Source organism: Schistocerca americana, chromosome 5 (genome assembly GCF_021461395.2).
Source record: "Schistocerca americana isolate TAMUIC-IGC-003095 chromosome 5, iqSchAmer2.1, whole genome shotgun sequence".
Taxonomy (NCBI): Eukaryota; Metazoa; Arthropoda; class Insecta; order Orthoptera; family Acrididae; genus Schistocerca; species Schistocerca americana.
Genome location: NC_060123.1, coordinates 628,172,943 through 628,186,862, shown reverse-complemented (window position 1 = coordinate 628,186,862; position 13,920 = coordinate 628,172,943). Strand labels below are relative to the sequence as shown.

The window sequence follows — 13,920 nt, the reverse complement described above, 5'->3', positions numbered from 1 at the left end:
TTTGTGATCCCTTGATGCCTCAGAACATGTCCTACCAACTGGTCCCTTCTTCTTGTCAAATTGTGCCACAAACTCCTCTTCTCCCCAATTCTATTCAATACCTCCTCATTAGTTATGTGATATACCCACCTAATCTTTAGCATTCTTCTGTAGCACTACATTTCGAAAGCTTCTATTCTCTTCTTGTCCAAACTATTTATCGTCCATGTTTCACTTCCATACACGGCTACACTCCACACAAATACTTTCAGAAACGACTTCCTGACACTTAAATCTATACTCAATGTTAACAAGTTTATCTTCTTCAGAAACGCTTTCCTTGCCATTGCCAGTCTACATTTTATATCCTTTCTACTTTGACCATCATCTGTTATTTTGCTCCCTAAATAGCAAAACTCCTTTACTACTTTAAGTGTCTCATTTCCTACTCTAATTCCCTCAGCATCACCCGACTGAATTCGACTACATTCCATGATCCTCATTTTGCTTTTGTTGATGTTCATCTTATACCCTCCTTTCATGACCCTGTCCATTCCGTTCAACTGCTCTTCCAAGTCCTTTGCTGTCTCTGACAGAATTACAATGTCATCGGCGAACCTCAATGTTTTTATTTCTTCTCCATGGACTTTAATACCTACTCCAAGTTTTTCTATTGTTTCCTTTACTGCTTGCTCAATATACAGATTGAATAACATCGGGGAGAGGCTACAACCCTGTCTCATTCCCTTCCCAACCAATGCTTCCTTTTCATGCCCTTCGACTCTTATAACTGCCATCTGGTTTCTGTACAAATTGTAAATAGCCTTTCGCTCCCTGTATTTTACCCCTGCCACCTTTAGAATTTGAAAGAGAGTATTCCAGTCAACATTGTCAAAAGCTTTCTCTAAGTCTACAAATGCTAGAAATGTAGGTTTGCCTTTCCTTAATCTTTCTTCTAAGATAAGTCATAAGGTCAGTATTGCCTCACGTGTTCCATCATTTCTGCGGAATCCAAATTGATCTTTGCCGAGGTCGGCTTCTACCATATGCATGCTACACACATTTATTATCTCACAGGCACATCCATTTAACATTACAAAAGAAGAGGAACATCATGAAGTTGTATTCACATTATTGCTTGTATGAAACTATATTTACTGTGAAAATATTTTAATAGATGTGTCCATTATTGCCATCCAGTTGCTGCATTCTCAAGTTACCACCTCAGGATGCGATAACACTTCCCTGATTGGGAGCAGAGACATCTGTCTGTCAGTGGTAGTAGCAACCATTTAGAACCACAGAAATAAATCTTGTGCAGTGCCTAACACAAAAAACTTTGATAATAGGAATAGCATACCGGAAGTGCAGTGGTCAATTTGCAAGTACAAAGAATTTCACATGACAAAATAATTCTTTGTAAGGTGCTTACGTGGCCAGGTGGCACTATCAAATAATTTACAGGTCAAGGCATCACGTATGGGTGTGAAGTGCCCATTATACAGGGATAGTGTGTCAAAGTCTAATTGATAAAAGAAAAATGCCAACTAAAAACACTTTGGTGACCTCAGAAACCCATAATATTATGTTGAGAGATGGCCAGCAAGAATTGCCATGAATCACAATGTGAAGGGGAAAAACTGATGTTCATTTGCTTTTTTTAACTTGTTTTAAATAGACTTCTTTGTTGTGACAATACAAAAAGGCTGTGTATACGTAGCATTTGTATGGTAAGTGAAGACGTACAATCTCATTTTCACTCCAAAATTTGGTTGGCATTAATCGAGTGAACTTTGTCTAAAGGGGGAAGCTAGTAGTTAAAAGTTAAAGTTTCTTTATTTTTTTTTCTTTTTTGATTAATATTCACATGGCAGAAGTGTTTAGCATTTATGTTAAAGTTTTTTTTTTAAATAAAAGAAAAGGATTAAACAAGGGGAAAAATGCTCCTGCGGCAGCAAAAGAAAAAAAGGCCAATATGTTCCTCTTTAAAAGACTGACAGAAAAATGCAAAACCAGATGCCTAAATCCACTTACATCACCAAAAATTTTGGCATGCGAACATATTTGGGCACTTTTAACACAGAACATTCTAAATCCTTTTCCCTAGTCTCTCCTTGTAGTTAAGTTTTCATACTCCCTAGTCCCGCAAACTTTAACATGTGTGTACACGGGATGGAGGAAATTGGGCACTTCCCTCCGCCACAGTCTCGTCTCTACCAGTCACAGTCTCCTGTATTTACAGTACATCCCACTGCCACTGTCTCCTCCCTCACTTACACTGTATCTTTTGTCTTTCTTTTCCTCTCTGCCATTTTCTCCACCACATATCTGCAGCTCAAAAATTCTGGGGTACAACTGTAGCCATGTGTTCAAAATTAAATGTGTCCTCCCCTGCACCTAAGTATTAAGGTTTGCCAGTGGGAGGGGCAGCAGTCCAGACCCTCCAAGTCTACATATCATCTCCACTCATCTCTTGTTTTCCCTTTCCGTCTCCTTTCTCTTTTGCTGCCACTGCTCATCACCATCCATTTCTCTTTTACTATCACTGTCTCTCAGTGACCACTTTCTTTGGTTTCCATTGCTATTATCTTCATCCACCCTCTCTTCCACTGTCTTTTTCACTCTGCCACCATCAATCTATCCTCTCTCTTTATCTCCCACTGGTACTGTCTCTTCTCTCTTCCACTGTCACTGTCTCTCTGCTACTCTCCTTTAGCATAAAAAAGCACGAATATAATCATATGCCAAAATTCTTGGGGAGGAAGGTAGAATGATGGTTGAGGTAACTGGTTCTCCACTTTCCTATCACACTCTTTTTGAGCTCTAACAGGAGTATTTTTCCACTGGTTCCCTTCTTTTCCCTGTTACAGCAGGTGTGCTGCTTATATAAAATAAATCCTATATGTGAGTCAACAGTTTATTTACATATTTAGACACATTCATATACTCTGACACACATAAACTATAAGTAAGTATGTATTATATAAGGTCAATACAAAATTGTCAGCTTTGCATTTTTCCTGGATACTTCGCTGATCAAATGCAATTCACCGAAAATGCCTAGCTTATGGTACGAATCTTATAAAATTAAAATGTTATTAGCAGTATTTTACTGAAGTTACAGTCTTTCCAGATTTAGCGTAATTCTTGCCTTTCATTTTGTCCACATACAAATTGATCTAAGGAACAACAACAACAAGAAGTTTTACAGGGGTACAACAAATGTGCAGCATAAAGTGAGCGCACCACATAAAATATGTTTCCTGTAATTATATGGAGTGCATAACTCCCATCTGTCACAAGTTCACTTTACACTACTTTAAATGAAAATGGACAATATTTTAGGCTATACTTATAGCATACCCAGAACTGCAGTGTTCAATTTGCAAGTACAAAGATTTTCACATGACAAAATAATTCTTTGTAAGGTGCTTACGCGGCCAGGTGGCACTATCAAATAATTTCCAGGTAAAGGCAGCACTTATGGGTGTGAAGTGCCCATTATACAGTGATAGTGTGTCAAAGTCTTATTGATAAAAGAAAAATGCCAACTAAAAACACTTTAGTGACCTCAGAAACCCATCTGACAGCCTCAGAATCTCTCCATGTGTTCACTACTCCAGTTAAAATTACATTTATGCTTCAGACCAAACACTACATGCATATTTTACATACATAAGCACAGTAACTTTGAATCTCTGGAGCTCCATAATGGGTAACGATACTGAAAAAAGTTTCAGGGTTTCCTGAGATCATCAGATCATCCTTTTAAGTTCATATGGTAAAAATTTAGATAATTTGCTATGCATCAAAATTACAGATGCGGCAATCCCCACCATTGATACTTTTGAAAATGGGAAAATGGTGTTTGTACATAGATGTCCGAAAAAGATAGAGTTGAAATGTGAGCTGTTTGCTGTGGTTAATCATTTAGATAAATGCAGCCAAAGGTATCTTTTAAGGAAGTAGTTTCTCAAGATAGTCTTATGAAATTCATTGGCTCATGGTCAAATTGGGCACATAATTAGGGTAAACTATAAAAACTCACTTTAATACATTACATGGATTGTGGGAAAACCAGAACAGAAGATAATCAAAGCATTTGTGAGGTGGAGCTACAGACGAATGTTGAAAATTAGGTGGATTCATAAGGTAAGGAATGAGGAGGTTCTGTGCAGAATCGGAGAGGAAAGGAATATGTGGAAAACACTGACAAGGGATGGAACAGAAAGATAGGACATCTGTTAAGATGTCAGGGAATGACTTCCATGGTACTAGAGGGAGCTGTAGAGGGCAAAAACTGTAGAGAAAGACAGGGATTGAAACACATCCCGCAAATAATAGAGGAGGTAGGTTCCAAGTGCTACTCTGAGATAAAGGGACTGGTACAAGAGAGGAAAAAAAGCATATCAGCCATTGGAGAATGATTTTTAAGAGCACTCAGTAACATATAAGGCAATACGGGCAACCAATGAGAAGTTACATCATTATACATATTTTACTGTTACAATAGTTGATGATAACACTGATTTCCTTCCTGCTTGAGTGACATCGCGTAAACACATATAAATTTATACTTCAATGTAAATTAATAGGGAAACATTCCACGTGGGAAAAATATATCTAAAACCAAAGATGATGTGACTTACCAAACGAAAGCGCTGGCACATCGATAGACACACAAACAAACACACAAAATTCAAGCTTTCGCAACAAACTGTTGCCTCATCAGGAAAGAGGGAAGGAGAGGGAAAGACGAAAGGATGTGGGTTTTAGGGAGAGGATAAGGAGTCATTCCAATCCCGGGAACGGAAAGACTTACCTTAGGGGGAAAAAAGGACGGGTATAAACTCGCACACACACACATATCCATCCACACATATACAGACCCAAGCAGACATATTTAAAGACAAAGAGTTTGGGCAGAGCTCCATTAGTTTTATTTCAATATTCACACAATTTTTGCCCCTTTTTATTTCATGTGGAGCTTACAGGAACATTACAATGTGGCATCATACTTCTCTACTGAAGCAAGTTTTTCAGGACCCATCAGCACAATATTGTAGCCAATGGCCGGTGACTGCGAGAAGAAGAGAGCTGCACTGTCAAGAGCCTCATTGCACTTTATTAGAATCATGATGTTAAATGAAATTTAAAAATATTGTAATGGAGCCATAAATTAATGACACGTAATTTTTAATGAACCTGGAGATCTGGTTGGCAGTGGAAATGGTCTGTTCATACTGATGCTATTCATACTGTACACTGTCAGAGAAAACTCACTCTATGTATCCTGCTGTCAGTAAACTATGAGGGGATAAGATTTACTGGAAAAATTAGGGAATTCCGTGTTTTTATTTTAAAACTAGTAAATAACTCATAATCCTGAATCTGAAATTATTGGAAATACATCGAGGCAAAATATGTTAAATACACTGAATGCAAATATTATTCACACATACCACATAACTTTGAGCATATCATCACTGGATGTCAGTCATCTCTTACTTAAGAATTATGAATTTTTGTTTCACAAGAGTAAATAACAAATCTTGCAGTTGTATCTTGTTCTCTGCATATAATCATGCGAAAAACTTGCTACTAATTAGAAAATATTTCAAAGAGAAAAGAAAAGCATGTAATTATAATTTATGAATATCATGGCTCTGTAAAAGAAATATATTCAGATTTGTGGAGTTACCTCACACTTATGAGAAGTCTACTGCAGATAGATTAATATGACAAACCACCAACAAACACAACATAAAATCAATGCAGATTTAATATTTGAACATGTTGCAAGAATGCAAGCAAAATAAACAAATAAAAATAGCATCCAAGGCACAGTTGTGGCTCACAAAATATAACATGGGTAGCATTATGACCACTGTGACTGTATTGTGACAATGGAGCGAAGTATTTGATTCTGCTGTGCACATTTTAGACAGTAACCATGTATGTAACACTATTTACAGGAATAACAAATAAGTATCTGCATTTTTTAATAGTATTGAAATAATGAAGAGTGTATTTATTACTATGAGATCTTGGTCTAGGACAGCAAGTTTTTATCCATTTCTCAAAATCATATTTTTCTGGTTGCCAAGTTCTGATTTGGGAAAATTTTAAATTTTAATGAAGGGTATTTCTTCCTGTCACATCAATTGTTTTTATTTTTTAGTAATATAGCTTAGTTAGCTGCTGCTTCCAGGGTAGAATGTCATGCCCATCTCTCCTCCCTCCTCTCGCAAATGACTAGTATCAGCTCATACTGATGTCCAATCCACAGGAGAGAAGTTTAGGGGTATGAGGGTACTCAGTGGGCTGTTCATCAATGTAGACTCATTCATTACCATAGAACCATTGCTTCACCCAGCACTTTAAGGCATTTCTGCATTTGACAGCAGTTCTATCATAAATTAATTATTGCTAAAAATAGAAGCACCTTGAAGGACTTTGTACAGCAAATAGTGATCAACTATTTTTATTTAGACATGTTTAAATTATTGTTTTCTTACATAAATGTTATCAGCACCAATGACAGCTAGTAATCTCCATGTTTACAGTATTTTAGTGAGTTGCAGGTTCTTTATGCAACATGTGGATATGTGTCAGGTGCCAGCCTGACTGGAATAACGACAAACACTTAGAAAAAAGACTTACCTGGGTTGAAAAGTTTTACACACGAAAAAGCAATCTGAACTGTATTTAAATAAAACACAACTATTTAACTATGGAAATTTTGGTAAATTTGTATTTGTGTGACCTTTTTTGCTACATTTACTACAATATCATGTTTCCAGAAACCTTTGGTTCCTTATGTGAATGGCACTCATTGACAAGTCCAGCCACACAGCTAAGTGTTCATTGTGGCTGTCTGCCATGTGAGGAACCCGTGTTCAATTCCCAGTATGATCACGGATTTCTCCTTGGTGGGAAGACTGGTATAGGATGCACTCAGCCTCATGAGGCCAAGTGATGAGCTACGTGACTGAGTAGTAGAAGTTCCAAGATTAATAAACTCAACAACTGGGAGAGCGGTGTGCTGATCACATGCCCCACCATACTATGACTGATGACACCATGGTTGGTTGGACCTGACTGGGCTAGCTAGGGCAAGTATGTGGGACTTTAACTTTACTCCTTGATGAGCATCAACAATAGCCCTGAATTAAATTCTGAAGCTTTTCAATGAAATCTATGTAAAGTGTGATGCCTGGCTGCAGAAAATAACTGCCTTTTTTTAATTGTTAGAGACATTATCAGGTATTATTAAAACATTACTAAACTAAGAATCTAACACCTACATAAGTCCATTGTACAAGCAAATCTAAGGTCACTGATAACACCATTAACAATGGGTTAGTGTACTGTCATTAAAACACTGGAGCAACATCATAAACAACATACAAAATGAAGCGTTTATTGTGGTTTACAAATTTTAATGTTTACATTTACTTCATCTCTTATTCTCAGTCTTTGTAGGTTCCTTTTCTTCGTCACTGTAGTACTCTGCTCTACAGTCCCCTCTGCTGTCATCAGTGACATTTGAGTTTTCACAGGACTCCACAGACAAAGTTGACTGCTTAGTGAGATGCTGGAATACTGCCATTGCCTGTAAATTAAGGGTTATAAGAAGTTACAAAGAATCACTTCTGTTTGCTGTAAGTGACAAATCATCTATTAAAAAAGTAGCTGTTCAAGAACTTTTTGCATCCATATACAGCTTTCAGTTACAACAGCACAAATTCAGTTTTAACAAAAGCAAACACAAGTAATCTAAATACAAATGTTTTTGATTTTTTAACAGCCTCTCTTAGATCTCTTATCTAAATGTATTCCTGAATCCTCCTGAGAACAATTGGTTCAATGTTATACAGTTTGGCACCTGATAGAAGGTTTGTATTTACATCCAGCACTTAACCAGTTGCTATGCAGTTACTGAATATTTGAAGAAGATGGTTTTATGTTCCCTTCGTTCTATTGTCTAAGAAGCTTGTTTTTATCTTCATCCTGTTATCACGGAGTAAAAATTTTGCCTCCACAGAACTTTTTTGTATTATTTCATTTTGCTATGCACAGATTACCGAGGACCAAGCCAGAATATTAATTCTAAGCCTTCCTTTTTAATCACTCTTCCAAGTGGTTTTATGTGGCCCACCACAATTTGCTCTCTTGTGCCCATCTCTTCATCTCAGAGTAGCACTTGCACCCTATGCCCTCAACTATTTGTTGGGTGTATTCTACTGTCTGTCTTCCCATACTGTTTTACATCCTACAGTTCTGTCTCGTACCATGGAAGTTACTCCTTGATGTCTTACCATTTGTCCTACCATTCCGTAAATTCTTCTTGTCAATGTTCTCTGTATCTTCTTTTCCTTGTCGATTTAGTAGAAAAGCTCCTCATTTCTTATCAGTCTACTTAATTTTCAGCATACCTTTATAGCAGCACATCTCAAACACGTTTAATTCTGTTCTTTTCCAGGTTTTTCACAGTCCATGATTTACTTCCATAGAGTGCCATGCTCCAAACGTAGATTCTTGGAAATTTCTTCTTCAAATTACGGCCTATGTTTGACAGTAGTAGACTTCATTTGGTCACAAATGTCATCTTTGCACATGCTAGTTTGCTTTATATGTCCTACGTGCTTGACCATAATGTGCTATTTTGTTTTCAAGCCAGCAGAATTCCTTCACTTCATTTAGTTCATAGTCCCTGTTTTTGATGTTAATTTCAGCACTAATCTCATTCCTGCTACTACTTATTACTTTAGTCTTTCTTCGGTTTATTATCAATCCGTAGTCCGCACTTATTAGACTGTTCATGACATTTAACAGATTCTGTTATTGTTTTTCCCAGCAATGTCATCAGTTATGGTTGATATTCTTTCAATTTTATTTCAATTCCTGAACCTTTCTTTTATTTCTTTCATTGTTTCTTTGATTTCTAGATTGAACAGTAGATGCAAAAGACTGCACCCCTGTCTTACACCCTTTTTAATCTGACTTCTTCGTTAGTCTTTCATTCTTATTGTTCCCTCCTGGTTTTTGTACATACGGTGTATTACTTGTCTTTTTCCTGTAGTTTACGACTATTTTCTTGAGAATTTCTAACATCATGCACCCTTTTAGATTATCTGGGTTGACAAATGATTGTGTCATGGCTTTTCCTAAGTTTTCCTTCAATTATCAAGTGCAACAGAACTACCATTACTAAAGCCAAAATGGTTGTCATCTAACATATATTCCAGTTTTCTGTTCCATTCTTCTGCATATTATTCTTGTCTGCAACTTCAATGCAAGAGCTGGTAAGTTGATTATATGGTAGTTTCTGTACTTATCCGCCCTTCCTGTCTTCATGATTGTGAAGATGCTAATTTTTCCAACAATCTGATGGTATGCCTCTAGTCTCATAGATTCTACACACCAACTTCAATAGTTGCCAGTTCCCCCAGCGATTTTTGAAATTCCTAAGGAATGTTATCTATGCCTTCTGATCTCAAGTTTTCCAAAGCTATGTTAAACTCTTAGTCTAATACTGAATCCCCTATATCTTCCACATTGACTGCTATTTCTTGTTCTACCAGGACATCAGACAGTTCTTCCCCCTCAAATACATCTCGAATGTTATGTTAGGCCTTTAATTTTGCTGAAGGTTGTTTTGACATTCCCAAATGCTGAACCTGTTTGATAGGCAACCATTTCTTTTTCGATTTCTTCACTTATTTCCTGAACCATTTCACTTTAGCTGGCTCATACTTCACATCATTTCTAAGTGACTTAAACTGCTGTATTCCCTTATTTTCCTGAGCCGCTTTTTACTTACTTTGTTTGTTGATCAATTTGAGTATTCCTTTTGTCTGAAGGATTCTTCATGTTATTTTTATTGTACCTGTATCTGTCCAACTTCTGTAACAGCCCTTTCTAGAGAAGCCCATTCCTCTTCAAATGAACTGCCTACTGTGGTATTCATTATTGCCACTTATTGTATTATTTTATCAAATAATATGTTTCTCGTCTCAAAATGAAAATTTACTTGACCATAAAACTACACGGACACAGATGACTGACCAGTCCTCATCTTCACAAGGTGAAATTTCAAGATCTGCCAATGTACACATAAAATCAGCAAAAAATATCTTGGCTTTCAGAACTGTTAGATTCTTTCTCAGGGAGGAAAGAGCTGTTGCGAGGATGAAATCTTACAATGATAAAGGACATCCAAAGGAGATAAATCAGCCACTGTCTGATGCAACTGACAGTCTGCTACTATTAGTCTTGTGCTCTATAAAAATCAAACATGTTGAAACAATAAACTGCCTGATACAAAAAAGCAGACAAAGTAACTCATCCTAGAACAAGAACAGGATCACGATATGAAGATGGCATCTGTTTTTTCGGACATGTCTGAAAGAACAGATGCCAGTGGTGACCATGCAGCTCTCTAGAATGAAATTACAATTAAATCAATACCATTATCTGCTGACGGTCATTGATATACATCAACGGGGACAGTTGAAAATTGATTTAATTGTAATTTCATAAAAGGATCATGTCACACAGGATAAAATTATTGGCACCCAATAGGTTATTTTCCAAAGCTAGCTATTTTGTTCACTGCATCTTTAATGCCTTACTGTTGCTTCCTTATCTGATTCCAAACGATTTACGCCTTTTTATTTTTTTTCTAACATCAGTAAATAAACTCTAAAACAAAGAAGCAAATATTTTAATATTACTATCAGGAAAGGTAATGGTTGGAGTCCACATTAAACTGTTAGTCCTCATATAATTGGATGATACTTCTCTTCATAGAGTAGAGGAAGGCAATGCTTAGTAAAGTACTCTGGTGTGCAGGTAAATCATGAGTTGAGACATTTTTTTTCTACCATTCAACTTGTTATCAAATGGCACTAATGTGAGCATCATAAATTTTCATAGAACTCTGAACAGAGAATCTTGTGGGATTGTGATATACTAAGTTATTAAATGTAATTTGTTGCAACACCAACAAGTTCTAAATTTGCATATTTTTGTAAAGAGAATCTTATACTGATCACAGATAAAGTAACAAAAGCTTTATACTGCACTGCTTGCCTGGCAGTGATCCTCTTCATTGGAAAAACTTTTTGCAACACAAACATTGTGTATGAAACAATGTACATTATTTTCACTAACCTGAGAAACAGCACCAGCAATATCACCAGCGTTGCTTGGTAAAATTAGTGTGTTGTTTGTCTTGGCCAATTTCTGGAAAGCCTCCACATACTGCTCAGCAACACTGAATGTGGCTGCATTCTGTCCATCCTGTAGAAGTTGCACATATTTAAAAGCTTAGAAAGAATTAATATGGTTTTACAGTAAGTAGCAGATCAAATTTCTCCCTGTTATTCCCCTCCAGTCAACACATTTTCTGCACAGCAAAGGCTGTTATCTACAAGCAGTCCATTAGGCCTGAGCCTATTCTCAGTTTTCCTAATAAGAGGTATGTTCATTAATCAGCTGGACTCCTCTTTGGTGCCGCTTTGTAGTGGTCTGTGGCCATGAAGTGTGAAGCTTTTTACTGCACACGCATACCTATGAATGAGGAGATTACTCTAGCTGTCATTCCCATTTCCATTTAAATAAAGGAAAGAAAACCAAACAGAGTTAGGCAGATTGCAAGTGGCTGTACTTAGACTGTACCTATGATGAACTGAAATTTCCTAGTGCTATTTCACTTCCTTATGGTCAGATAAATCCTGTATCTGTCAAATGATTCTCCGTTGCCTGGAAGACTACATGAATGTAGGAATATATGCAATAATATTAACATCAGTCCACTATTTTAAAAAATATAGCATTAATGCTATAGGCAAGTAATTTTTATCAAACAACAAAAAATGTTTGTGAAACATGTCTGCTCATCACATTTTTTCCCTATTCAACACTATTAAGTGAACTATACATAAAGTAAGGGAAAGGCAATCACTCACCTATGGTAGACTGATGTGTAGAGCATAGAAACATATAACAGGAAACAGTAACCACACCAGCTTTTGAACTCTTGCTCTTTTTCTGGTAAAAGTACACACATTTGCATACACAACCACACACAAACTTGGCGAAAATGATTATTGATTACTGATAATTAAAAGCAGTTATCTGGCCTGAAGAAGGTGGAAAGGGGGTAGCAAAGAAGAGGCAGGTCTTTTGACAGAATACCCGGAGAGAAAGAGAGAGAGAGAGAGAGAGAGAGAGAGAGAGAGAGAGAGAGAGAGAGAGAGAGAGAGAGAGAGAATGCTCGCATGAGGAAAAAGATAGTGGTGGGAAAAGGCAGTGCACAATATGGATGGGGAAGGAGTGGTGTGGACACAAGACAGAAGAGAAAAGGGAAGATGAGGCATTGGAAACAGGTGAGCGGAGCTTCATTCCAGGAGGATTACAAGACTGCTGGATTTGCTGGAGAGACAATTTCCATGTCCACACCATCCCCTCTCCCTTTTTCTATATTTCTTTCATCTTCTGCCCTCTGTACTCCTTTCGCCTTGTGCTGCCCGTGTCACCTGTCAAAAGATTTGCCTCTTTCCCACTACCCCCTCCTTGTGTCCTTACCTACCCTGTCCCCACCTTCTTCAGCCCAGGCAACTGGTTTCAATAATCGATAATTAACAGCCTGTGTGTGTGAATATATGCATGTTTACTGGAAAATGCTAGTGTGACTAGTGTTTCCTGTTGTGTGTTTCTATGCTCCGCACATCAGTTCATTATAGGTGAGTGTTTGCCTTTCCCTTATTTTCCAAGGATGATTGTTCCATCCAAGGATGATTGTTCCAGCCAGGAAGCTGCAAATTTTTAAGTGAACTGATACACACGTAAAATATTGCCATGACTGATTATTCATTTGTGGTTGACAGAGCACCAATTGCCTTCCCTGTAACTATCCTAGACAAGAAGTTAAGATTCTACATCTCTGTGTCATTTATCACATTATGGCTGTAAAGGGCAACTGACACTAGCAAGGATGATAGCTTCTCAGCAACAAGTTCACCAATAGCATCATGTTGCAACACCCCCCACCCCCATTCCCCGAAAGACAGCCAGGTCATTTCTTCCGCTTGGCTATTTTAACTAACATTTGGTTTCCATTTGCTTGCGGTCATTTTTTAAAGTTGATGCTCTGTACAAGGAGCTGATATGTTAACCATAAAATGGATTAAATTTCAGTATACAAGAATTAAAGTAAAATACCACCCAGAATATATTAAATGTCTTTGTTATCGACCAACATCACACCTCTGTTAGGCAGCTGTGATTGTTACTTTAAGCCACTGCATTCTACATGCTGCCATACATAAACAATCTGGCAGGCCAAATGGCACCATGCTGAGCCAACTTCCATCATGTGTGGGGAATCTCAGGTGGTACGCCATGGCTTGGCACAGCGAATTCTCCACACGGGGGAAGGCTGAGCATAGGCTCAGAGGATTGGCATGGTAGTTTTTTGACTAGCTAATAATTTGACCAGACCAGCCAAGCCATGCCATGCCAGTCAACTTTAACACTAGCAGGACCAGCATTAGTGAACTATCTAGAAGGACTGCTACCGGTCATTTTGACTGTTGAAGTTTTTTTCCTTTGTTTTCAGTTTTACTTCTTATGTTACTTCAATATGGTGTCTTTTTAGGTTAGTAGTGCATTATGCTTATCGTAGAAATGCATTATGCTTAAAAAATTCCAAAAAAGTCTATTTAATTAAATAAAAAAGATCACAGTAAAAAATGCATTATAAAACCAAAATCAATTTAAACTAAACTTACAAATGCAAATAAGCATATAATTAAGCAATAACATGTTTTGTCTGTGTGACTTTTATGCTCAGTCAAAGCCCCAAAACAGGTCACAAACATACATTTAGTATGAAAAATGAAGAAAGATGGGCACAAACTGCTGCACCCGTAA

The 13,920-nt window shown here is 37.3% G+C and overlaps 1 protein-coding gene across 1 annotated transcript in view; it reads right to left on the bottom strand.

The window, feature by feature from the left end:
- Nucleotides 1–7,377: 7,377 nt before the first annotated feature.
- Nucleotides 7,378–13,920, bottom strand: part of LOC124615621 (stomatin-like protein 2, mitochondrial) — a 97,540-nt gene continuing 90,997 nt past the window's right edge. Inside the window, exons 8-9 of the mRNA XM_047143626.1 lie at nt 11,158–11,286; nt 7,378–7,594 (exon numbers count right to left, since the gene is read on the bottom strand). Coding sequence (XP_046999582.1) covers nt 7,439–7,594; nt 11,158–11,286 — 285 coding nt within the window. The 3' untranslated portion in view covers nt 7,378–7,438. The remainder of the gene's footprint in view (nt 7,595–11,157; nt 11,287–13,920) is intronic.